This window comes from Hyperolius riggenbachi, chromosome 3, assembly GCF_040937935.1.
Source record: "Hyperolius riggenbachi isolate aHypRig1 chromosome 3, aHypRig1.pri, whole genome shotgun sequence".
Taxonomy (NCBI): Eukaryota; Metazoa; Chordata; class Amphibia; order Anura; family Hyperoliidae; genus Hyperolius; species Hyperolius riggenbachi.
Genome location: NC_090648.1, coordinates 37,534,781 through 37,560,640, shown reverse-complemented (window position 1 = coordinate 37,560,640; position 25,860 = coordinate 37,534,781). Strand labels below are relative to the sequence as shown.

General features: G+C 44.2%; 1 protein-coding gene across 1 annotated transcript; it reads left to right on the top strand.

Annotated features, from left to right (window-relative positions):
• The first annotated feature begins 475 nt into the window (after positions 1–475).
• On the top strand, positions 476–25,760 carry LOC137562047 (extracellular calcium-sensing receptor-like). The gene is made up of 7 exons (XM_068273388.1): positions 476–517; positions 5,248–5,393; positions 8,587–8,878; positions 11,800–12,618; positions 14,178–14,405; positions 23,602–23,725; positions 24,850–25,760. Exons 1-7 carry the CDS (start codon positions 476–478, stop codon positions 25,758–25,760), a joined length of 2,562 nt encoding a protein of 853 aa, XP_068129489.1.
• The last annotated feature ends 100 nt before the right edge of the window (positions 25,761–25,860 follow it).

The following is a 25,860-nucleotide window of genomic DNA, read 5'->3' as shown; positions in this document are numbered from 1 at the left end:
AAAAAAAAAAAATTGGTTTAATGCCCAATGCTACCTATTTGCATTTATTGATTCATAAAAAAAAGTTAATGCATACTCAGGGAATAGTACTATGTGGTAATAAATAATGTATAAAATAATACGTTAGTGCACAAAATGAAGGTATTGCCAAACCTTATTTCTTCCTACTGTATAAGGAATAAAATAAAATGAACTGCAGCACACAGGTTTTACTTTTAGTCAAAGCAGTGACAACAATAGTGAAGAAGAGTTGTAGTCATACAATGCAGCTAATCATCAAAAAGATAAAATACATACCGTAATACATTCTATTTATTTAGTCTATTTTTGATTAATCTGATATGGTTACTGTCTTTTTCACTATATATATATATATATGATATGTGTGTGGGTTCCACATAATGTTACAGCCTTATTCTGAAATGGATTACATTTTTTCCTCAGAATTCTACACACAGCACCCCACAATGACAACATGACCAGCGATGAGCAGAAACTACGCCCAATTGTAATTACGGTACGTCGTAATTCATAATTTCGCATCGTAATTGTAATGCGAAGTTTGGAAATTACGCTTATGAATTTACATGTAAAAATCTACCGCTCTGCGTAGTTCATATGTACCTTGTGAAGTCACTTACGAATGCACATTTTTATGCGTACTGTTAAAAATCACGCATAGGCATGTACACCGGAGATATTATCTGATTTATGTATACAAAATTACGCAGGGGAATTTACACATTTACGTTTCAATAATTCCGTAATTTAATGCGTAATTACGTTTGCCAACTGTACTGTAGGTGAAAACTTGGCAGACAAACGTAATTCTGCTATGCGTAATTGTGGAAAATTACGCGTAATTAAACTTAATTGTAGTTTGCTCATTATGAGCAGCCCTAAACATGACAAAAGTTTACTTAAGGTTTTTGCACATTTATCAAAATAAAAAAAAAAAAGAAAAGAGAAATCCAATGTACTTACAGTATATATATTTTTTTTATGTGACAAATGTACATTTTATACATACTGTATGCATGCACATGCATTTTCATTTTTAAAGTTTTTCATGATAGTGGTTCTTTAGTGAACAATGTAGAACAGCATTCAGGCCCCGCTCACAGTGGCCACTTGCATTGCAGAATAATTCTGCATGTTGACTTGGGGCCGATACAATTGTAAACTTTTGTTTTGCATGGAATGTGGAACACCCCTTCTCCTCATAGCCAGCAACATGCTTTGTCTACAACATTTACAAATTTAAGAGCAAATATTTGTTTCCCTAGGTGGTGGTGGTGGTGTTTGTATTCCTCTAACAACTTTTCTATAATAAGTCAATACAATGGTGCTGCTCTATACATCAATTCCAGTGGTGTCAACAGGGACGGACCTACCATGAAGCCACCTGAATCATGTGAAAAATCTAGCGGGCGGCATTTGGGTAACCAGTTTGGGCCACCTGCAGGGGTGCCTTTAGCCATTTCATCCCTCCAGGTGAGAAAACCTGAGGGCACCCCCTCCCCAGGCCCCCCATGAAAATAATCGGAATGCAGCAGTGTTTCGGTGACAGGAGCTGACAGGCTGGGGACGCGAGTGATTCTTCGCTTTCCTGGCCACAATAGCGCCATCTATGCTGCTATAGCATATATCATATACCATATAGCAGCATAGAGGGTGCTAATGTGTCTGGGAACGCGAAGAATCACTCGCGTCCCCAGCCTGTCAGCTCCTGTCACTGAAACAGGAAGTGGCTGCCGGCGGGGCCAGGAGGATCGGAGGGAGACGGCGAGGGCACCGGACAGCTGCAGGGGGCTATTGGAAGCCCTAGGTGAGTAAAACTAATTTTTTTTGTTTGACTTAAGTGTCCCCTTAACGACCATTTTGCTTAAAAATGAGCTTCTTCCGAGGCTCCCTGCACACAGCTGAGACCATCAAGGGTATGTTACATTTGATGTATATAGAACAACTAAGTATCTGTAACTAACTGTGAAGACTTGATGAAATAAATTGTGTGTTTATTTCAACATCCTGAGCACATGGAAGGTCACTAACCCTAATCCTCCTATGCCTCACAGCTACCTCCATATTATTCCCATGAACGCAGTGCCAGTCTTTCTTTTCTTTCTTTGTTTGAAGAAAATAATCTTAATGCAGCATTGCTTCACTAGAAAATAATGTGGCAAGTTTTCACTAGAAAATAATCCGAGCAGGGCTTCAGACGCCATCTTCCCGTAGCCCTGCTCTGACTCCGCAGGCTGAGGTGGGCTAAAGGGAAGTGAACTGGTGCAGCATCTATTTGACACCGCGGCCAGTTCACCACCTGGGGAGCCGGCATGGTACCCCCCGCCTGGGGCATTGCCCCCCCACCGCACAGCGCCCCAGATGACCGCTTGGCTCGGCCAGGTGAACGAGGTGCCCTTGGCCACCTGGCACCTGCCCACTCTCTGCTCTCCCACCCACCTTTCTGCAGTAGACAGTGGGATGTGGGGGATGGGTGGAAAAACAAGGGGTAGGGGGAAAGCGCACTCAGGTTGTCATTCAATAAAAATGACCAGCCGGCCATGGAGTATTCTCACCTGGATCTGTGGCTGACTGTCCCATACGGGGTGGCCAGCAGAAAGGCTTTGTCCCACTTGGACCGGGGACCAAGTCTTGGCAGAAGTCCTCCTCCACAAGGCGTGCAGGCGATAGTCTCCTTCAGAGCTGTAGTAGCAAGCTGCTGTTCTGGTAGATTTTCCACCTAGTCTGAGTGCTGTGATCCCGCAATAGGCGGCTGCACGGTCAGGCAGTCGTGGGTGGGTTAAGAAATTTGGGTTTAAGCAATTTGCCAGTACAAGTGTATGCAAGTAGGAAATAGACGGCGGCTGCCGTATGAATCAAAAGTGAAAACTTTTATTGTAGCTAAGCAACGCGCTTCAGAGGGCTCAACCCTCTTTCATCAGGCTAAAAACAAAAAAAAAAGTATAGCGGCATCACAGCCCTCAGGCTAGGTGAAAAATATACTAGAGCAGTGGCCTGCTACTACAGCCGGGGACCAGAAAAGTTAATCGGCTTAACCCTAAAAAATTGGCCTTAGACTACAATGCATACACTACATGAGACATGCGTAGACATTTGACTATGGTAGGGATTAGATTGTGAGCCCCTCTGAGGGACAGTTACGTGACAAGATAGTATACTCTGTACAGCGCTGCAGAAGATGTCGGGACTATATAAATACTAAATAATAATAATAATATGCTCCACAAGCTATATGCCAGTAGTCATGTGAGACCCAAATGCAGAAGCAGATGGTCACACATATAACACGTGGGGGGCAGCAGCCGGTGGTTCTGTCATGTTTATCAGTTGCAATATCACATGCCATTACTGTTACATACCCAAATAAACCACTTCGGCCCGCGATTTCCCAGAGTTCCCGATCGACACATTCAACCAATTTCAGCCCAAGGTCGGTCGAATTGCTGATCAAGCATGCTTGTTTTGGCACTGATTTTCATCTAATTCAATAATAATTATTGGATCAGATGGTAGATTTGCCGCAAAATCTCCAGAAGTATAGCCATTTTAGTTCTACAAGAAAAATGTCTTCACTGCTTTTCTCCTTCTGGTGTTCTTCTAACTTGCTTGAAGTAAACAATGCTATCATCCATTCCTGCCGCATCCTATTGCAAGACTGATCAGCAGTGGTGCTCATCCAATATTCGGGTATCCTAACTACCCAGATAATCCAAACTTTTTCCACTATCCGAACCTTGAATAGCAATTCGGATATTTTTTAAAATCCGTATAGCACTATCCGACAAACTTGGATTTCCCATCTGAAATCCGAAATCCGGGTGGATAGCTAGTTCAGATATCCGAGCAGAAGCCAAAATCACCTTTAATGGCAAAAATCCCTTTTGAAGGCAGAGAGAGAGAAAGAGAGAGAGAGAGAGAGAGAGGCCAAGACCTCTGAGAGGGGTTTTTGCCATTTGAAGAGATTTTGGAAGCATTTTAAGCCATTTTCAGGTCACTTCCGGTTTTCTATACGGTTATCCGAATCCGGCCGGATATCTGGGATATTGGGTTTGGATATCTGAGTTTATTCAGATACCAAAAAGTTCGGGTTCGGATATCCAATTCGGATCCGGATATCTGGGTATCCGGATTCGGATCAATTCTGATTTTGAAAAGGGGTATCCGAGCACCCCTGCTGATCAGGAGTCCTGCTACTGGCATATTTAAAATTCTCACCAGTTGGCCATGGTTTCATCTGTGTGTACCCAATAGAAATCTCCGTTGGGAAATTCGAATAAGCCTCTGGTTCGGAAATTTAAATCAGCTCAATAGGGGTCTTTTGAATTTGCCGCCTAGCATCCCTTATGTCATGCCGCATCCTTTATGCAATAAGCAGCAAGGAGGAGCTAATATCTTTAGCATGTTATGCTGTATGCACACTTATCTGTTATTATTTATTAGTATTTATATAGTGCCAACATCTTTTGCAGCACTGTATAGAGTATATTGTCTTGTCAATTTACTTTCCTTCAGAGGCACTCACAATCTAATCCCTACCATAGTCACATGTCTATGTACTGTATGTATCATGTAGTGTGTGTATTTCAGTCTAGGGGCAATGTTTTGGTGGATGCCAATTAACTTATATGTGGGAATAAACCAGAGTGCCCAGAGGAAGCCCACACAGACACGGGAAGAACATACAAACTCTGTTTGGATAGTGTCCTTGCTGGGATTTGAACTGGACACCCAGTGATGCAAGGGGAGAGTGCCACCGGGGAGCCAGTGCTGAAAGGTTAGAGTGCTAACCACTACGCCACCATGCTGCGCAACTATGCCACAATTTTAGCTACAACCAAAAACTAGAACCTGACTCCAGTTCCCATTCAACCTTACATGGCTTTGCATGCTAAAGGAATACATAAGATGGGTGAGTGTATAAACAACTACACAACCCACCCTCAGTCATAATGCCCTTGAGAGGTACCATCTGCTCAATTACAGGAGCAATTTCCACGTAGATATGACTTTTAATTTTAATGTTTGTACATGCCTCTTGAGAAGGCGTCTCTTCTTCCTTCATAAATATATATATAGCGGAGAAAATCCCAACACAAATTATAGACTGTCTAGCTTTTTGAGAAAGCCAAAATGTCCACAATGCCAATGGCCGTTCATCTTTATATGCAAATGATGAGGATCGTAACGTTGTTTCTATGCAATATCATCCACACTTTTGTGGGTCAGAGATGTCAGCTGCCGGTAATGTTAGATCTAGACGGGGTAACACAGTCTGGAGATGTGATGATTGGAGTATTGTTACCCATCCATTCAGATAAAGTTTATCAAAAAATGACCTTCCAGGAAAGTCCGCCCAGGACCGCCTGCACAATGTAAGAGTTTATTTTATTTGTATTTTTTTTTGTTTTTTGTTTTTTCTAAAGTGGGATGGTTGGCAGCACAGTTACTAGAACAATGGACAGCACCGGTAATATGATAACAAGAAACATGTCTTGACAATGGGCATTACAATTCATGGAACATTAAAGTGTACCTGGGGTGACATGTGACATGATGAGATAAACATGTGTATGTACCGTACAAAAAATATTAATAACCAGGCTGTTTTACTTGTCTTATTTTCCTGCCTGAAAGAGTTCATTTCTAGGCATGGAAGTGACAGCTTCTGTTGGGAATATAGTGCACATCACTGTCTGATAAACTAATTACAGTCATACAGCCATTTTCTTGGCGGAATACAACTTCTGAGAGCAGGGGGAGATAAAAAAAAAGGTCAATAGTGTATTTTTGGTGGCAGCAGGATGGAAAAGGGCTTCACTGTGTACTTAGCACCCATTTTTTGCTGTATCTTCTGCATATAAAATGCACCCATTTCCCCCCCCCCCCCCAAGTTTTGGGTAAAGAAAAAGTGTGCCGTATAACCCAAAAATATGGTATCTATCATAAACTCAGTACATGAAACAGAGGGAAAATACAATAGAAAACAGAGGAAAGTCATGAAAGCAGTCCAGAACTCAGAACGTCCTGTCCGCTCTAAAACATAAGCAACAGTATAATAACCTTTACAGAAAAATATTTGTTTGTTACAGCTAATACAAATCCTGCAATACATCTGTACTGCTTCTGCTTCCTGATTCATGGAAACAGACATATTTTTAACATCCCTAGCTTTCAAATGAGCTTAAAGAAGAAGAAAGCGATGTGCAATCTTGCGCTAGTCATACACAGCTCTGGTTGTCCTTTAATACAAAAAATAGCAGCTCCTCTACCCCGGCTGAAGGGTGTAACTGTAGCAACAAGAAAAAGTAGAAGGAGGAGTGCTCCATAATGTATTGAAACTTTTAATAAAAGTCACGCAAAAGTTAAAAAAACTTACTATAAAGTGATGACAGACAAGCATATCTTGGGTAAAAACCCAAACCAAATGACCATGGATGATGACCTGTTCCTCCTCTGTGGCCAGCAGTGGGGGTGGTCCTGGATGGTAATGGACCATGGGTGCATCTCCTTTTGTCAATGTGTGCAGCAACTTCGCAACGCGCTTCGGGATATCCACGCCTTTATCAAGCTCAAACGCATTGCAAAGTTGCTGCACACATTGACCAAAGGAGAGGCACCCACGGTCCCTTGCCATCCAGGACCACCCCCACTGCTGGCCACAGAGGAGGAACAGGTCGCCATCCATGGTCATTTGGTTTGGGTTTTTACCCAAGATATGCTTGTCTGTCATCACTTTATAGTAAGTGTTTTTAACTTTTGCGTGACTTTAATTAAAAGTTTCAATACATTACGGAGCGCTCCTCCTTCTACTTTTTTTCAAATGAGCTTATCTGCCATCTCTGCCATGGCAGTAATGTGACACGGGATAGATCAAATTACAACTTGTGAACAGTCACAAATGAGGGGGAATTAAACATGCTAAGCTCCCTCCTTCTGTCCTGTGCAAAAGTTCAGATCCACTTTAAGAAAGAGCAATCAGATACAATACATAAATATAATGTATGAAGTCATGCTGGCCACGTGCATTTTTTTAAAAAATAATATTGTGTTGCTGTGAAAATGAATGCCTTTTTTGGCCTGTGAGGGTAAAACACATACAAAAATAAATGTATACATTTAAATGGAATTCAAATGTTATCCCAGCCTTAATGACTAATAATGTATCCCTTAAGGTCCGTACACACGTTGGACTGGAGGCAACGACGGGTCCGTCGTCACCTCCCGCTGGGTGGGCGTTCCAACGACAGTCCGGCGTGTGTACGCACTGTCGGCGGACTGATACGGCTGTTTCTGAGCGATCCGCCGGGCGGATCGCTCAGAAGCAGCCGTATCAGTCCGCCGACAGTGCGTACACACGCCGGACTCTCGTTGGAACGCCCACCCAGCGGGAGGTGACGACGGACCCGTCGTTGCCTCCAGTCCAACGTGTGTACGGACCTTTAGCCAGATCATATCAAAGTTTTAGTCTTATATGAGGTCCACATGAGATCTCTCGAGGTCCTTTTACACTATGTGCAATATAATTTGTGTGCAGCAAAAGAGCAGACCGCAACTTTGTTCCTAGCGGCAGACTGCACCGTCAGAGAAATCTGAGTGACCCCTCCCTCAAGACATCTTACCCCTCAGTCATGTGCACACTGCAGGACAGGAAGTGCATCACCTGAATTCCCCCACCTGTGCATGTTCACCACTGCACCGCTACCACGAAAATGTTTGCATTGCCATTGACTTGTCATGCTTCCTGTAGGGTGCACACCATGTGGCAACTCGATGCCTAGAGTGAAAGATGTTCTGTTGTCTTTTCTGGCTACTGTGAGGAGCTGCAGTACAGTTTCGTGATGCAATAAGTGTAAAAGTGGCCTCACTATTACCAAAATAGGAAGTGATAGGATGCAGACCACAGAACCATCCTGATGGAAGTCGTAATGCTCCTCCGCTCTATTAGATACACTTTACACTTTAAAAATCCTTGTCACCAGTGAAAAGTGAAATACATATAAATAAACTGTCCCTGAATAAGAACTTAAAGTGGATCCGAGGTGAACTTTTACTCATTGCATAATTGTGTTCCTTTCCTATTGTTTATAGGGCATTCCTCAAGCCAAATACTTTTTTGTTTTTATTTTAATACTCTAATTCCCTATAAACTAAATAAACCACGTCCACAGGTTTTCAGAGAACCTTGGCAGTAGCAAGGGCTCATGGGAGCTCAGTCTGGGCAGTAGGAGGGGGAGGTGTTACTAGCCATTGATTTCAGAGGCAGAGGGGAGGAGGGAGGAGGGGAAATTAGTTTTTTTTTCACAGGCTGAGTGCTCAAGATACAGATAAGCCTGCCTCTGAGTAATGTTTACAAACAACATGGCTGCTGTCATTGTATCACAGGAAGAAATAATCATTTTCTAGTAAAGCTGTTTGCAGCTAGATTTGCTGTATAAACTATGTAAACTTAAAATAAGATATATAGACAAGTTACTTGTTATAGTTAGTTTTTCATCTCGCATCCGCTTTAATGGAAAAAAATATTATTTTCATTTTCTAATAATCTTGTGTTCTATTTTTTTAAAGATTTGACTTGGAAGCTTATCAGATGCTTCAGACCCTATTTTTTGCTGTAGAAGAGATTAATATGAACTGGGAAATTCTTCCTAACTTGACTTTAGGGTTTCAGATGTTTGACACTTGCAATATTCCTCATTACGAGCTACAAGGAGCTTTAGAGTATCTTACTGAGTCCAGCCCACTTATCCCCAACTATCGAGGTCCTTCTAAGTCACCATTCACAGCAGTTATTGGATCCGTGGTGTCTTCCAATTCCATTACTCTGGCCAATATTTTAGGAATTTTAAGATATCCTCAGGTAAGAGCGAAGCTATTATTCCTTTGTAATGTACAATACCAATACATAAGCATTGCCCTTGTCCAAGTGGCCCTGAAGACCGCAGACTGGATGGTCGATAGACCCTTTTGATAATGCCTATGGCAGCACATTGCTATGGCTGCAAACTGTTGTTACATTGGACAGCAGTGTCATTAAGTCAGGGGATCTTTTTTTCTGGTGGTAGTTTTGGAATCTTGATATTTTGATTAAATAAATGATATTATTGTGTGATATTCATGTGTGCTCCTTTTTCTTACCTGTTGCAATTAGTGAGACCATGTATTGTTTTTAAAGGGACTACGTGCTCTAATTAGAATCAAAATCTGAACTTACCTGGGTTTCTCTTCAGCCCACCGTAGGTCGGGAGGTCCCTCGACATCCATCTGGCTCTTCTCCCAGGGCCTGGTCAGAAATGGCTCCCCGGCGGCTCCTGGCGACACTGGGCCCGAGTGTCGGGCTCCTCTTCCTGAAAGCTGACGTCAGTCGTCACCACGCCAGCTGCCTCACGTCATCACGGTGTATGCGCAGTTGAATCACGCATGCACCATACTGTCACGCCGGCCGCTGTGATGACGCGAGGCGGTCGGCCTTGTGATGACAGACGTGATGTTTCAGGAAGAGGAGCCCAAAACACGGGCCCAGTGTTGCCGGGAGCCGTCGGGGAGCCATTTCTGACCAGGCCCTGGGAGAAGAGCCAGATGGACGTCGAGGGACCTCCCGACCTACGGTGGGCTGGAGAAAGCCCCAGGTAAGTTCAGATTTTGATTTTAATTAGAGCTCGGAGTGCCTTTAAAGGGTGGATAGTTTATTCTGTTTATTTTTATATGTCCAATCTTTCATATTAGCAATCTTAAGACAAATTAATTAAAAAAAAAACATCTCTCCCAGTATTAGATGAATCCTCTGAAAGATTTCCGTACAGTCTGGGGAAGTTTTCAGTCTGCTCAGTAGATGGTCTCTACAACTTTCAAAAATGTATGCCAAATGGTAGTCATAACCATGCAACCCTATTCTTAGGAAACAAAACAGGAGAACTTATGAATGCAAATCTATACCTCCAGGCCAAAGCAGACAATGGAAGTAGTGGGGATGATGAGTTAGTGGTAATGAACATCATACACTCTTACAAAAGATCTTGTAATTAAAGAGACTCTGAAGACTCTTTTTTTACCTTCTTTTGTTTAACAATCCTCTTCAGCTATAATGCCAGAGTTAAATTGTCGCATCCTTGCAACAGAGGAATGATTTATTATCAGAGATAAGTCCTGCAAAGCCCCCCGGGCTCGCAGGGCTTCACTTCCTCGAAGAGGGAGAGCTTTACACTGTAGCTCTGCCTCCTCCGCAGTCAATCTCTGTGGATCGCCGCCTCTCCCCGCCCCTCTCAATCTTCTCTCCCTGAGAGGGGTGGGGAGAAGGTGGAGATCTGTGGAGATTGATTGTGGAGAGGCAGAGCTACAGCCTAAAGCTCAGCCTCTCCAGGAAGAAAAGCCCTGTGAGCCAGGGCAGAATGATCTGCGACCTGCAAAGTCGTAGAACGTTGCAGGTCGTTTTCTAGGTAATAAATCAATCCTCTGCCGCAGGGATGCGGCGATTTAACGCTGGCATTAAAGCTGAAGAGAGTTGTTAAACAAAATAAGGTAAAAAAAGAGACTTCAGAGTCTCTTTAATGGAAAATTGTTCACTTTGAGAAGACCATGGGGAATTGGAACATTAAAGCCAGAGGATATCATTGTGGGACTGAGCGAATGCTAAATTGCATGGTTATGAGACTGAAGGTGATTTGATATGTGTTATTTTTAGGGAAAATAAAGAGGAGCGAGTTGAATTTATTTGATACAGAAAGAGAAAAGGAAAACAGAACAAAAAAGTCCTGGCCTACAATTTTATAAAGCCACCGATCATCTGTATAGACTTTCTATTGCCCAATATACCATACTTTTACACTTGGCTGCAGATGAATTGTTATTGAACTGCTACTAATAAGATTAATGTAGTTATTTTCCATAACTCCAATATATCCCAAATTTTAAGCTATCCCCCTTACTGGCCCTTCTTTGCCTGGATCTTAAGAGAATAGATTCCATATATAGGAAACCCATTTGTCATCTAAATATGGCTGTGCAATATATGATTGTGAGTAATGTGAAATCTTCTGACCCTTTTTGTACTTCGGAATTCTTTGCCATATTCAACAGGAACATGTCAATGGAAAACCTACTGAACAGTGATTCAAATGTTTAAACCCAAGAAATACTCACCCTTAAACTTGGTAAATAGCTGACACCTTTGCAACTTTTAGGTATCTTTATAAATTAAACCTCGGAGATGTTGACTAAGGCTAGACAGCTTTGTTGTTTTAGTTTTCTTTTTCCGTTTTGGTTATTGTTATTGTCATGTTATGTTATCCAACATTTCTCTTATGAGAGTTTTACCATATCAGGTTTAGTAATCGAATATCTAGTTTTATATACCGGAACATATAACGATATAGGATAAACAAAAATACTACCTTTAGTCCTTCCTAAACAAAACACCTTGCATAGTGATTGGTAGGCCTAGCGCCCCTTCTCCAATCACCCTTATCTCCTGGTAGTCTCATCTAACCCACCTGGCCCTAGTGGGTTTGTGCAGCTGGCTCTGAGATGGTCCTTCCAGCTCTGGACTGGAAATAACTTCTATTAATACCACACGTAGTTAACATTGTCTTACCTAAAATGCAATTTAAAACGTGATATTGTTTGTATCAGTATGATATATAATTTTCCCTTTCCTGTATCATCCTCTTTTTGCTGTGCTAATTATATGTCATGTACCATATAAGTGTTGTACAACTTATTCTCTCTTTCAATAAAAATTATTGTTGGAAAAAAAATGAGTTATTTTCCTGAATTAATTTTCAGATAAGTCCTCTCTCAGGAGTGCCTCTCTTGAGCAATCGACAAATGTTTCCATCTTTCTTCAGAACCATTGCCGGTGATACATTTCAAACAAAGGGTTTGGCTAAACTCGTTCTTTACTTTGGTTGGACCTGGGTTGGCCTACTGGCGGCAGATAATGATTATGGTCAGTCTGGAATTCAGCCAATAAAAAAGGAGATACTCAAAGCTGGAGGGTGTGTAGCTTTCACTGAAACCATACTTCAAAGGCAACCAGACCGTAATGCTCCTCACATTGTAAAGGTCATCAAAGAGTCAACTGTAACAGTGATCATTGCCTTTGCTGTCAATGTTGATGTAGTTCCTATCATGAATGAGATGATAACACAGAATGTTAGTGGGAAAATATTTGTTGCCAATGCTGGCTGGTCCAAAAGTAACATGTTTCTCCCGGAAAAGTACTTTGAGGTACTTTCTGGTACCATTGGTTTAGGAAACAAAAGCCCAGTAATTCCTGGATTGAGTGATTATCTTCTCAGGATTGAACATGCATCTAATCTACGACAAAACTGGATGAAGTCATTTTGGGAAAGGATTTTTAACTGTAAATTTTTGGGTGATGTGAGCAATTCATCAGAATCTCAAATATGTACTGGGAATGAAAGTGTAAGCAGTGTAAGGAAAAGCTCCATCTACTCTACCAGTTTGAAATATACTCATAATATCTATGCTGCGGTGCAAGTTTTGGCCAGATCTTTGGACAATATGGGAAACTGCAAAGAGAAAGGAGGGTATAACTATCCTTGGACCTATACAAGCTTGCAGAATTTCAAGCCTTGGCAGGTAACTGAACCCTGATTCCAGCAAAATACCCCAATCACAGCAAAATAAGAGGACACGCTTATGGTTAAATATCAATGTTTTTGGTTTACCATTGCTACAGGCATACATGTAGCGTATGTGTAGGTGGGTAGCACAGTGGCATAGTTGCTAGCTGTCTCACCTTGCAGTGTTGGGTCCTTGGTTCAAATTCCAGCAGGGGCAAATCTGGATGGAGTTTGTATGTTCTCTCTGTGTCTCCTCCAGGCACTCTGGTTTCCTCCCACATCCAAAAAGACATACAGATAGGCTAACTGGTTTTCCCTATACATTTGCCCTACACTACAATACATACACTACACGATACATACATACAAATATGACAATGGAAGGGTTTACATTGTGAGCCCCTCTGGGGGATAGTCAAGTGACAAGACCATATACAGTGCTGCAGTAGATGTCAGTGCTATACAAATACTAAATAATAATAAATAGTAATAATACACCAACGGTGAGCTGGGCACAGAGTCAGCCTAATGGCAGCTCACCCATCTGCCGCTCAAATCCCCAGAGGCGTTAAATACTATTTTCCCCTCCGAGTGGTAGCCGCTCAGCCGGTGATGTAATTTGGGGTCTGGCAATCACCAAAACCCAAATTACTCTTATGCACCCTGCGTGGATAGTGTAATGGTTAAGGGCTCTGCCTCTGACACAGGAGACCTGGGTTCGAATCTCGGCTCTGCCTGTTCAGTAAGCCAGCACCTATTCAGTAGGAGACCTTGGGCAAGCCTCCCTAACACTGCTACTGCCTATAGAGCACATCCTAGTGGCTGCAGCTCTGGTGCTTTGAGTCCGCCAGGAGAAAAGCGCGATATAAATGTTCTGTGTATGTTTTGTTGTTTGATTACTGCAATGGTGGTGCCTAGTTTCAGCACTCGGCACTAAGAGCCATGTGCCGAAAACTATCTGCTTCGTGCTACACTACTTAACTAGCATATTTAAAGAGTAGCTGTCAGCCATACTATCTCAGAAAAATAAACACATATACAAGTAGATAAATAAAGATAGTGTGCGAGCAAGAAGGCTGGCTATCCAACAATAAGATCCTTTCAAAGGAGAGCTTTTAAAATAATAATAGAAATATGTAGGTTCCCCTGTGAGGAGAAGGATTGGTCCACAGCTAATCAGATTAAAAAACAAACTGGAACTGACAGCTACGTGGACAAAAATGAAGTGAATTTTACGCTGGAACAAATGTACATCTTAAATGTATATAAATATGTATTTTGCCTTTTACCATTTTCATCATAATGCCTCTTTAATATTAGATTGTATTAGATAATATTAGATTGTTGAGCTGCAGCATGTCATGTGAGAACATTAAATGAAGCAGAGAAAATTTTCGGGTGCTGTGCGATCATTCCAAATCGGTGGTGGTGGTGGTGGTGGTGGGGGGGGGGGGGTGGCACATCCTCATAAGTTTGCCTCAGGCAGCAAAAGGTCTAGAACCAGCCCCTGGTTGGCAGAAATGAGGAATGAGAATACAAAATAAGTAAAAAAAACATAAATTGTTTTTGTTACAGCTACTTCCTTATATACAGAATATCAGGATAACTCTGAGCAGTGGGAGAGAAATTTACTTCAATAAAAATGGAGAAGTATCAGCCAGCTATGACATCGTCAATTGGCAGAAGAGGTCTGATGGTTCCTTCTGCTATGCTGAAGTCGGGAGTTATGAAGGCTCAACACTGAATGGTTCTGAGTTCAGTATTGACTTTGGTTTGTTGCAATGGATTATGGGAGACTCAAAGGTGGGAACTCAAACTTGAACTAACGTGTATAATTCTGGAAATGCTATGAAAATATATACTTTTTTAAATTTAAATAATAGGTCCAAGGCTGCTTTTCTGGAAAGGCTACAAAGGCCTGGACTAGTTTTCACCTTGGTTAATTTTCAAACCGTGTCAATAAAACGCCTTTTAAACCAGCAGCCAGCAAGAAAATACTCAAATTCCTTTTGATAGTGTTTCTAATTTGTATACCTTTTTCAATTGAAAATTGCTGAAAAGTTATTTTAGATAGAAGAAAATGATCTCCTAGGAGAAAGCTTAGGATATCAAGAGAATTAAAGAAAACTTGTAATGGAAAATACCCTATCTGGGGGATACTTACCTTGGGAGGGGAAAGCCTCTGGATCCTAATGAAGCTTTCCCCGTCCTCCTACGTCCCTCCGTTCAAGTGCCAGGGTCCCCTGAAGTGCGGCAAGGTTAATATTTACCTACCGCAATCTTGCGCAGGCGCACTAGCCACTCTTTATTCGGGTTAGGGCGGAAATAGCCAAACCAAACCGATTCGCTCTACTACACAGGCGCAAGTCCTTTTGCATCTACTCAGTAGAGCAGATACGATCGGGCTTGTCTATTTCCGCCTTACCCGAAGGAAGAGCCACTACTGTGCCTGCCCTGAATCCGGGAGAGGTAAGTATATCAAGCATTGTCAAGCTTGTCGGGGAAGGATTCAGGGGAGCCAGCGCTGGATTCTCTAAAGCTACAGGTGGGGGAAAGCCTCATTAGGACCCTGAGGCTTCCCACTCCTGAGGTAAGTATGCCTGAGAGGGTTTTTTTTTCTAATTACAGAGTCTCTTTAAATAGGGGTGTCTGGCTCTTTAGTTGTTTTGTCAAGCCAGACTCTTTATGGCTTTATGCTCTTGAGCATGTTCAGCCACTGCTTCTTTAAGGGGTTGAATGGGCATGTTCATAGATTCATGAATGTTGCCTGTCCATCTTATTTGCATCATCTTTTCTCTTAACAATTTTTTCCCACTGTTAGTCTGTTTTTAATTTTTATAATGTGTCCACAGTATTTATGTGAGAATCCGCTTAGCTGCCTGCGCAGGCAGGCAGCCTTTTGACCATTGTTTAGGTTTGCATGCTGCAGGACTCTGGAAAGGAGACCTTCTGTCAGTCTTGCAGCTTGTGCTTGCTGAGGAATTTGCATACGTTGTCATGCAAATTGCCTGGCCACATTCATTGGAGGCGTGTACTATAAGTACTGTGTGTTTCCCACAATGCTTGGCTGGTCATAAGGATTCCTTCCTGTGAAACACTCCTGGAGGAGTGTCAGCCTTACTCTCTGTTTGAAGATCAGTTTAGAGATATTCCTGAAACTGCGCTAGGCAGGTTTCCCTAGTGCAGTTAGGATTGCTTATCTGATTTGTTTGTCTGTTGCGATTGTCCTGTCCCAGCGGTGGTCGACAGGAAATCGTTCGATGTGTCTGGGTGCTAACCGGAACAGTGGTTGTTACTGGTAGCCCCTTCTGATCTGTCTCCTTGGATCGTACTAGCATCCTGCGCTAGTGCTGTGGATCCTTCTGTTCTGCTACTCTGTACCTGGATCGCACTAGCATCCTGCGCTAGTGCTGTGGATCCTTCTGTTCTGCTACTCTGTACCTGGATCGCACTAGCATCCTGCGCTAGTGCTGTGGATCCTTCTGTTCTGCTACTCTGTACCTGGATCGCACTAGCATCCTGCGCTAGTGCTGTGGATCCTTCTGTTCTGCTACTCTGTACCTGTATCGCACTAGCATCTTGCGCTAGCGCTGTGGATCCTTCTGTTCTGTCTTCCTGTATCACACTAGCCTCTTTCGCTAGTGCTGTGGGTCCTGTCTCTCGCTTGTTCCTGTTTTCGTGCGTCTGTCTTGTCTGCTACTAACGCTTGCTGGAGGCTCGGTGAGGTAACCGTTAAGCAAGCGCTCGCGTCCTCTGTTTTATGTTTGTCTGTTGGTGGTTAGTTAGGCGTGCTTGTCCCTGTTGTGCTTATCACGCGGGGACCACGCACGAACGCGTGCACTGTTGCGAATGAGTGCGGTGTTCGTGTTCAGATAGCGTTTGTTGTTTTCTTTACCTTCTCGTTGTATGATTTGCTGTGCCTTTGCTATCCTCGTATTCTGTTCTGATCTGCCTTGTGTCACTTCTGGCAATCGCCTTTCTTGCGGTTGCGTTTCTGTTTCGTATCTGCTGTTGTGTGTGCGCTGTCGCGGGGTGGCGACTAGATTGGCGCACACACATACAACCTGTCCCTTTGCTCGTTCTCATTCACAATCGCTTCTCTTGCGATTGCGTTCTGCGCTTCGTACAATTCCTGTCTGGCATTTGTGGAGGTACAGAGGATTGGTTCCTCTACACTCCCCAGCGCCATCTGCCGACAGGAATTTCCCTCTTCGGGTACGTAGCACCTTTTGCTGGGTTCCTGCAATTATACGCTTGCGGAGCATTTCCACCGTATCAGCGCACGCGTTGTGCGCTGATCACGGAGAAAGTTCCACAATCGTTACAGTATGACCAGCCCAACCGAAAACCCCAGTGTAGACGGAATTTCCGATTTGTACGATTTTGTTGAGTATGCATCTGCTGATCAGTTTCCAGGTTTTTTGCCCCAATCCAAAGCTTATGTGGATCCTACTATAGGTAGGATCGCACACTATATTAAAGCAGTTAAAAAATCTGTTCTTGTTCCTGAACTCCACCCCTATGGAGATTATCTGGATACTGGCCTGTTTGAACCCCCATTTGCTTCCTGGGATGTTGGGGCCTTGCTGGAGGAATTCGATTTTGATTGGAAAGCCTTTTGCGATTTTTACATCGCAAAAAGCAAGGATGTCTTGAATGATTGTCTCGATTCTATGTACCTTTTGATTGATTCCGATGAATGTGACGAGGGTGATGTGGATCTGGTGATTTATGTGTGGCAGATGATTTTGGATGAGTTGCACACACACCAACCAATTGATTCCAATAAAGAGACATCGTTGTCGGATGATTGTTCCTGCCTTTCTGGGGTAAAGCATGTGAGTCTTGACTTTGTGCAATCTGAAATGAATGAGTGTGCCGCTGTGGTTGATTCCTGTGCGAATCCTGAAGGATTCTCTCCTGACAGTGTGCAGTTTGAATCTGTGCGATCGGATGCCTGTTTCTCGGATGTTCCTGCAGATTGTGATTGGCATAAGTCTGCCGGTTTCCTCAAGGATGTGTGGGATCCTTTGTCATTTAGAAACAGATCTTTGAGATCTTCCGTCTGTGACCCTGCTATGGGGAAAATTTCTCGACTATGCAGCGTCAGAAGTAAAATTATTATGCCTAATAAAGTTTATCCTGTTGATGTCGCTATTAGAGTTGGGGCGAACGGTTCGCCTGCGAACGGTTCCATGCGAACTTCAGTGGTTCGCGTTCGCGTCCCGCAGGCGAACCTTTGCGGAAGTTCGGTTCGCCCCATAATGCACATGGAGGGTCAACTTTGACCCTCTACATCACAGTCAGCAGGCCCAGTGTAGCCAATTAGGCTACACTAGCCGCTGGAGCCCCACCCCCCCTTATATAAGGCAGGCAGCGGTCACTCGTGTGCTGCCTGCGTTAGTGAGAGTAGGGCGAGCTGCTGCAGACTGTCTCTCAGGGAAAGATTAGTTAGGCTTAACTTGTTCCTGTCTGGCTGCATACCTGTTCTGTGAACCCACCACTGCATACCTGTGCTGTGAACCCACCACTGCATACCTGTGCTGTGAACCCACCACTGCATACCTGTGCTGTGAACCCACCACTGCATACCTGTTCTGTGAACCCACCACTGCATACCTGTGCTGTGAACCCACCACTGCATACCTGTGCTGTGAACCCACCACTGCATACCTGTGCTGTGAACCCGCCACTGCATACCTGTTCTGTGAACCCACCACTGCATACCTGTGCTGTGAACCCACCACTGCATACCTGTTCAGTGAACCCACCACTGCATACCTGTGCTGTGAACCCACCACTGCATACCTGTTCAGTGAACCTGCCACTGCATACCTGTTCAGTGAACCCACCACTTCATACCTGTTCAGTGAACCTGCCACTGCATACCTGTTCTGTGAACCCACCACTGCATACCTGTTCAGTGAACCCACCACTGCATACCTGTGCTGTGAACCCACCACTGCAAACCTGTGCTGTGAACCCACCACTGCATACCTGTTCAGTGAACCCACCACTGCATACCTGTGCTGTGAACCCACCACTGCATACCTGTTCTGTGAACCCGCCACTGCATACCTGTTCTGTTCAGTGGACCCGCCAAAATGAATGAGGCATGGATCCCGGAGGGCTGCTGCCCGCCCCAAGACTAAGTCAGTCCCCGCACACACAGCATCTCTGCCTGCACGCCGTGTGACTGGCTGCCTGGCCTGCCCCAAGAAGACTAAGTCGCTCCCAGTCCCTCCACACAGCATGTCTGCCTGCAGGCCGCTTGACTACCTTCTCCGCCACCACCAACAGGGTCCGGGACTCCAGGCGGATTGCTGAATTTTTTAGGCCGCTGCTAGCAGCGGCCGCTGTAATAATTTTTCTGGTGCGTGTACATGACTGCCTAATTTTTCTGGCTGCACTGCGGGCAGCTGCAACAACAAAAGAAAAGGCATGTACATGCGCCCATTCCCCTTCGTGATCATTACCTTGCCGTGGTGAAAGGGCTTGCGTATCACAATGAAGCAATGACCGGCGCCTAGATGAGTGTCTCGGGGGGCACACAAAAGATAATAAGGTCGTTGCTTCATTGTGGTCAGACCAAATTTGATCAGCTGGACAGTTACTGTTCTGTCATTCAGCTACATCAGCCAGGCGACCATATGGGCTGTAAAGCCACCAAAACCTGCACTCTCGCCATGGTGCGCACCAGTCCAGCACGGCCGTCACTACACAAACAGCTGTTTGCCGTGCGTTACACGGTGAGTTTGGTGTGTCAGTGTGAAGCAGTACCTTAATTACACTACCTGATTGATGTATACACATGCAAGATATTTTAAAGCACTTTAGGCCTGTCATTTAGCATTCAATGTGATTTCTGCCCTTAAAACGCTGCTTTGCGTCAAATCCAGATTTTTCCCCGGGACTTTTGGCATGTATCCCACTCTGCCATGCCCCCCTACAGGTGTTAGACCCCTTGAAACATCTTTTCCATCACTTTTGTGGCCAGCATATCTATTTTTTTTTTTCAAAGTTCGCATCCCCATTGAAGTCTATTGCGGTTCGCGAACTTTAACGCGAACCGAACCTTCCGCGGAAGTTCGCGAACCTGGTTCGCAAACCTAAAATCGGAGGTTCGGCCCAACTCTAGTCGCTATTTCTTCTGCAAATGAGTCTCTGTCTCACCCTGTTCACACCTGTAGGGGCCCGTTGCCTGATGACAGTTGCTCCAGTGTTTCGATCCTAGATGCCTTGCAGTCTGCTCCGCAGACCGCGGAGGTTTGCGCTATGGAAGCATCACTTTCACAACCTAAAGTGATTTTTGATTACCAGGTTTTGCGTTCTGACTCCTCGGATTCGACATTGTTAGCCGAATCTAAGAGTGAGACAGCGCTTCGGTTTTGCGAATCTGATGCTGAACCTTCTTTGCCTTGTTCAGAGATGCTTTCTCTGAACCTGCCCTGTACCATGAATGAAAACATGTTTTCCTTTCACACTGACGTTTGTGAGCCTCTTTCTTGCTCTGAGGGAAGTGCTGATTCTGCACCCTGTACTCTGGATGAGTCAATGTGGCCTTGCTCAGAATCCCCTGCAGTGTCCCTAGAGGCTCGTCTAGGTATTGCCACTATACTCACCTGTTTTTCAGCAGTTTTGGAGTTACAAACTAGTTTGACTGCCACACAGAATTCTGGGTACAGTGAGTATGAAGTTAGGGAGTCAGTGTGTGTTCCAGTAAATATTCCTGTACATCCCGCTAATTATGATGAAGTTCAGTCTCAGGTTATGGTGGAACCATTCCTGGGACATCTGCCCTGCCTGCAGGAGGTATTTAATGTTCAGCCCTGTAACATGGACAGTTCAGAATCCTTCTTAGAAAACCTGGAAAATGATGTTCCTGAGGTCTTGTTTGATGTTCTGGAGGTCTCCGAGTTCCTCCCAAAGGGTGCAGAACTTGTAGGAGATGTCTCCTGCCCCCAAGTCCTTCTGAGGTGTTGCCCTCTTCCGTAGGCATTGCTGCCTTGCTGGCTACCTTTTCAGCTCTGGTGGAGCTTCAGTCATGTGTAGTCAATGATGAATTTCTGTCAGATACCATTACAGTCATTGAGATTTCTAAGCCTGAGACCGAGACTTCTTTTGAAAGACCAGTACCTGTGACCTCTACTCGTGATGATTTTCTGCCCGGTCCTGGTTTTGGTCTTGTCGTGCCGGACTCTGAGGTTGGCAGTTCCCCGACATGTCCTGAGGTTTCTCCTGTGCTGATGTACCCCAGTGTGCTCTGTGACCCAGAAAGCCCAAGTGTGCCTCGGTTATCAGCGTACTCAGATGCTTCCTCGGTGGAGACATGCTCTGATTTCGCCTGCCTGCTTGCATGCCCAGAAGTGGTCCCTGAAAGTCCTGATCTCGATGGGTGTCCTGCTAATTCTGAATCTGGAACTGTCATAGGTTCCATGGGGGTGCTTGGTAGCTCTCCATGTGAGCCTGGTGAGTGTTCTGGCTTCTTGGAATCTCTGCGGAGCTTCAAGGCGTTCTGTGAGATTCCGAGAGAAGTTTTGCTTGGTACCCTGAATGCGATCAACAGCGGCTTTTGTTTTGAAAGAGACACTTCGAACAGGTTTTGTGGCAGATTTGGTATTTTCGGACGCTCCTTGGAAGGTGGTGGGTATTGTCTGGAGGGTGTCGATGGCTTCTTCTCTGGTATCCACAGTCCTGATGGGTGTTACGCTGAGACTTGTAGTGCTGATGGGCATGTTTCGGTGGCTTCTGTTTCCGATGAGGTAGGTTTCGGGTGGACTGACTCTGGAATTGGACTTTGTCGGGCTGTCCCGACCTTCATGAGTCTTCTGTTAAAGTGGTTTGGAGATATCAGTTTTGAGGGTCGTCTGGAATTCGACCCTAGAAGGGGGGGTACTGTGAGAATCCGCTTAGCTGCCTGCGCAGGCAGGCAGCCTTTTGACCATTGTTTAGTTTGCATGCTGCAGGACTCTGGAAAGGAGACCTTCTGTCAGTTTTGCAGCTTGTGCTTGCTGAGGAATTTGCATACGTTGTCATGCAAATTGCCTGGCCACATTCATTGGAGGCGTGTACTATAAGTACTATGTGTTTCCCACAATGCTTGGCTGGTCATAAGGATTCCTTCCTGTGAAACACTCCTGGAGGAGTGTCAGCCTTACTCTCTGTTTGAAGATCAGCTTAGAGTAATTCCTGAAACTGCGCTAGGCAGGTTTCCCTAGTGCAGTTAGGATTGCTTATCTGTTTTGTTTGTCTGATGCGATTGTCCTGTCCCAGCGGTGGTCGACAGGAGATCGTTCGGTGTGTCTGGGTGCTAACCGGAACAGCGGTTGTTACTGGTAGCCCCTTCTGATCTGTCTCCTTGGATCGCACTAGCATCCTGCGCTAGTGCTGTGGATCCTTCTGTTCTGCTACTCTGTACCTGGATCGCACTAGCATCCTGCGCTAGTGCTGTGGATCCTTCTGTTCTGCTACTCTGTACCTGGATCGCACTAGCATCCTGCGCTAGTGCTGTGGATCCTTCTGTTCTGCTACTCTGTACCTGGATCGCACTAGCATCTTGCGCTAGTGCTGTGGATCCTTCTGTTCTGCTACTCTGTACCTGGATCGCACTAGCATCCTGCGCTAGTGCTGTGGATCCTTCTGTTCTGCTACTCTGTACCTGGATCGCACTAGCATCTTGCGCTAGCGCTGTGGATCCTTCTGTTCTGTCTTCCTGTATCGCACTAGCCTCTTTCGCTAGTGCTGTGGGTCCTGTCTCTCGCTTGTTCCTGTTTTCGTGCGTCTGTCTTGTCTGCTACGAATGCTTGCTGGAGGCTCGGTGAGGTAACCGTTAAGCAAGCGCTCGCGTCCTCTGTTTTATGTTTGTCTGTCGGTGGTTAGTTAGGCGTGCTTGTCCCTGTTGTGCTTATCACGCAAGGACCGCGCACGAACACGTGCACTGTTGCGAATGAGTGCGGTGTTCGCGTTCAGTTAGCGTTTGTTGTTTTCTTTACCTTCTCGTTGTATGATTTGCTGTGCCTTTGCTATCCTCATATTCTGTTCTGATCTGCCTTGTGTCACTTCTGGCAATCGCCTTTCTTTCGGTTGCGTTTCTGTTTCGTATCTGCTGTTGTGTGTGCGCTGTCGCGGGGTGGGGACTAGATTGGCGCACACACATACAACCTGTCCCTTTGCTCGTTCTCATTCGCAATCGCTACTCTTGCGATTGCGTTCTGTGCTTCGTACAATTCCTGTCTGGCATTTGTGGAGGTACAGAGGATTGGTTCCTCTGCACTCCCCAGCGCCATCTGCCGACAGGAATTTCCCTCTACGGGTGCATAGCACTTTTTGCTGGGTTCCTGCAATTATACGCTTGTGGAGGATTTCCGCCGTATCAGCGCACGCGTTGTGCGCTGATCACGGAGAAAGTTCCACAATCGTTACAATTTACCTTTTAGTTGAAATAGTGCTTCTAATAAGCAACTGGGACTTATTTGTTTGAGCATCGGCTCATTAGATCATCTAACTTACAAGGTCACCTTCCTGCATTGCTTCATGGATGAAGACTAGACTACAACTTAGTTAAACTAGGAGACTTACAGCTGCATGTACAACAAATGGTATGCATCCTGTCACCTCCCTTTCATGGAGAGAATTAAGCTCTTCTATTAAAAAAGCTTGGCTAACTACCATGTGCATCAATGAGCCTTGGGCATCTATGACCTTAGAGTTGATTCAGCAGTTGTCCTTCCTTAGATCACTTAATTAGGTCATCACCGCATCTTAGTGGAAATATCCCTCAGAAGTTGACAGTTTAGTGATTTTCTAACTCAATCATCAATCCATCACTGCTTGGTCCACATCATGGTTACTCAAAAGCTTACACAATAACTTCAACAACTGACTATTCTCCAGCTCACTAATACGTCCCATCCCTTGACAAGTGACTATAGTGAGATGTCAGCTGATTTGATGTTGCGGCTGATCAATGTATCTAGTTTAACTTTGTTTATTTATACAGGTCCCTCGCTCAGTCTGCAGTGAGAGCTGCCCCCCAGGGTTCAGGAAAGCTGCTCTACAAGGACAACCAGTCTGCTGCTATGAATGTCTCCCATGTCTACAAGGAGAGGTCTCAAATCAGACTGGTAAACAAAACTAGCTTTTAATACTAGTTTATTTTGTACAGATATCAATTAGCTACAGTACATGGCCTCCAGTGGTACAACTAGATTTCATGGGAGTCCTATCTATCTATGTTTGCCTGCCTTTAGTGGATGATCCCTTCTCCAAGTGCCATTTCCACAGCCTCTTCTATCAGATATTGCACGGCCTTAGGCTTCTTTTCCATAGACAGCTCAACTTCTCCTTTGTCGATCAATTCAACTGCCTGGCTGCTGGTCACAAACACCATTCGGCTGCAATTACCTACAGCAGAATGGAAGAGTTTGGTAACACCACATGTTTAATGCCATGTTCAGATGCAACTCCATGGGAAATGGGTGGTTTGTGCTGATGGTTAGCAAGTGCCTGGCCAGTGGACAGAAGCAGCTGACAGCCTGTCAGCTGCTCGTAGAAAATAGATCTTCTTAAAATTACCCAATGCCGTATGAAAACGGAGAGTTGAAGAAGTACTGGCAAGGAGCTGTTTGTGTGATACCCTTAAATAACTATCTGTATAATCTGGTTTTGTTTCCCACACAAACTCTTTCTTGTCAGCATTTCTCCAGCTTTTCTCTCATTTCCAGTAGAAGAATTCTTTCCCACGAAGGTAAACAACATATGGACACTGAGCATCCAGGAGAAGGAGAAAGGACTTAGTATTGACTGTCAATGTAGCCCATCCCTCTACCATGAACTAACTAAAGCCCCACGGTAGTAGTAGCTAATCATTGCTTACACAGGACTATTGTTGAATACCTGTGATTTATATTTTATTACAAAAACAATTACGGCTCTGAGTGATTTTATTTTGATATCACTGACGATTTTGACGGCAGTAAAAGGCTTGTTTTTTTTCCTCTATGGAGCAAAGGATATCAGGATTACCTCAATTATCAAATTTTGGCATGCTGAAAGTTTGTTTGAGGACATTTCAGACTGCATCATGGGTAATCCTGAAGCCTTTTTTTGGCCAGCTATAACCCCACCTTAGATATAAAGCAGAGGTTGAAGAAAACCTCTATTTCGTGAGTTGTTTTGAAACATTTTATATTAGTTTTGTTTTACCACCAGTCTTATTTGTTTAACAATAGTTTGTTTCTTGATCTAGACTCCGTTGTTTGTATAAAATGTTCCTGGGATCAATGGCCAAATTCTCTGAAAACTATCTGTGTTCCTAAAAAGGATGAATTTCTCAGCTTTAAGGATCCATTAGGAGCAATTTTGGCTGCTGTCAGCATTTCCTCTTCACTTGTCCCTTTTTCTGTTTTGAAGATTTTTATACAACATAAACACACTGCAATAATCAAAGCTAGCAACTATAAACTAAGTTGTCTTCTGCTGACATTGCTGACTTTGTGTTTTCTTTCTGCTTTGGTGTTCATTGGATACCCACATCCTGAGAAATGTCTTCTGCGACAGCCTTCATTTGGTCTGATCTTTGCTCTCTGTGTTTCTTGCATCCTAGCCAAAACTATCATGGTGGTGCTAGCGTTTATGGCCACCAGACCAGGCAGCAGTCTACTGAAATGGAGTTCACCTCAAGTGTCTTATGCTATCATTTCTACATGTTTCCTTGTGCAGTTTGTTTTGTGTATTATTTGGCTGTCAATCACTCCTCCATTTCCACAAAACAACATTGAAACTAAGCCTGGATTTATTATTGTTGAGTGTAATGAGGGCTCGCTGATAGCCTTCTGGACCATGTTGGGTTACCTCTTTCTTCTGTCCACCATTAGCTTTATTTTTGCCTTCCTGGCACGGAGACTTCCTGACAGCTTCAATGAGGCCCAGTTTATTACATTTAGCATGTTGGCCTTCCTCAGCGTCTGGATATCATTTATCCCAGCATACCTCAGTGCTCAGGGCAAGTACACTGTGGCCATGGAGATCTTTGCCATCTTGGCATCCAGCTGGGCTCTGGTCATCTGCATGTTCATCCCTAAATGTTTTGTCATAATATTCAGGCCTGACTTGAACTCCAGAGAACATCTCATGGGACGAAGCAAAACAATGACTTGAATAACTCAGAAAGTCAAAAAGTAATAAAAGAATAGGCCATTTACATCTCTGAACTCCATATTTCCACAGCCATTGGAAATTCTTCTACACTTTCCACAAT

Bases quoted from the DNA above. Each gene is read 5' to 3' on its own strand.
- LOC137562047 (XM_068273388.1), top strand. From the start codon at position 476: ATGACCAGCGATGAGCAGAAACTACGCCCAATTGTAATTACG. The intron at 8,879-11,799 runs GTAAGAGCGAAG...ATTAATTTTCAG, and splicing joins GAATTTTAAGATATCCTCAG to ATAAGTCCTCTCTCAGGAGT. The intron at 23,726-24,849 runs GTAAACAAAACT...TTCTTGATCTAG, and splicing joins AGAGGTCTCAAATCAGACTG to ACTCCGTTGTTTGTATAAAA.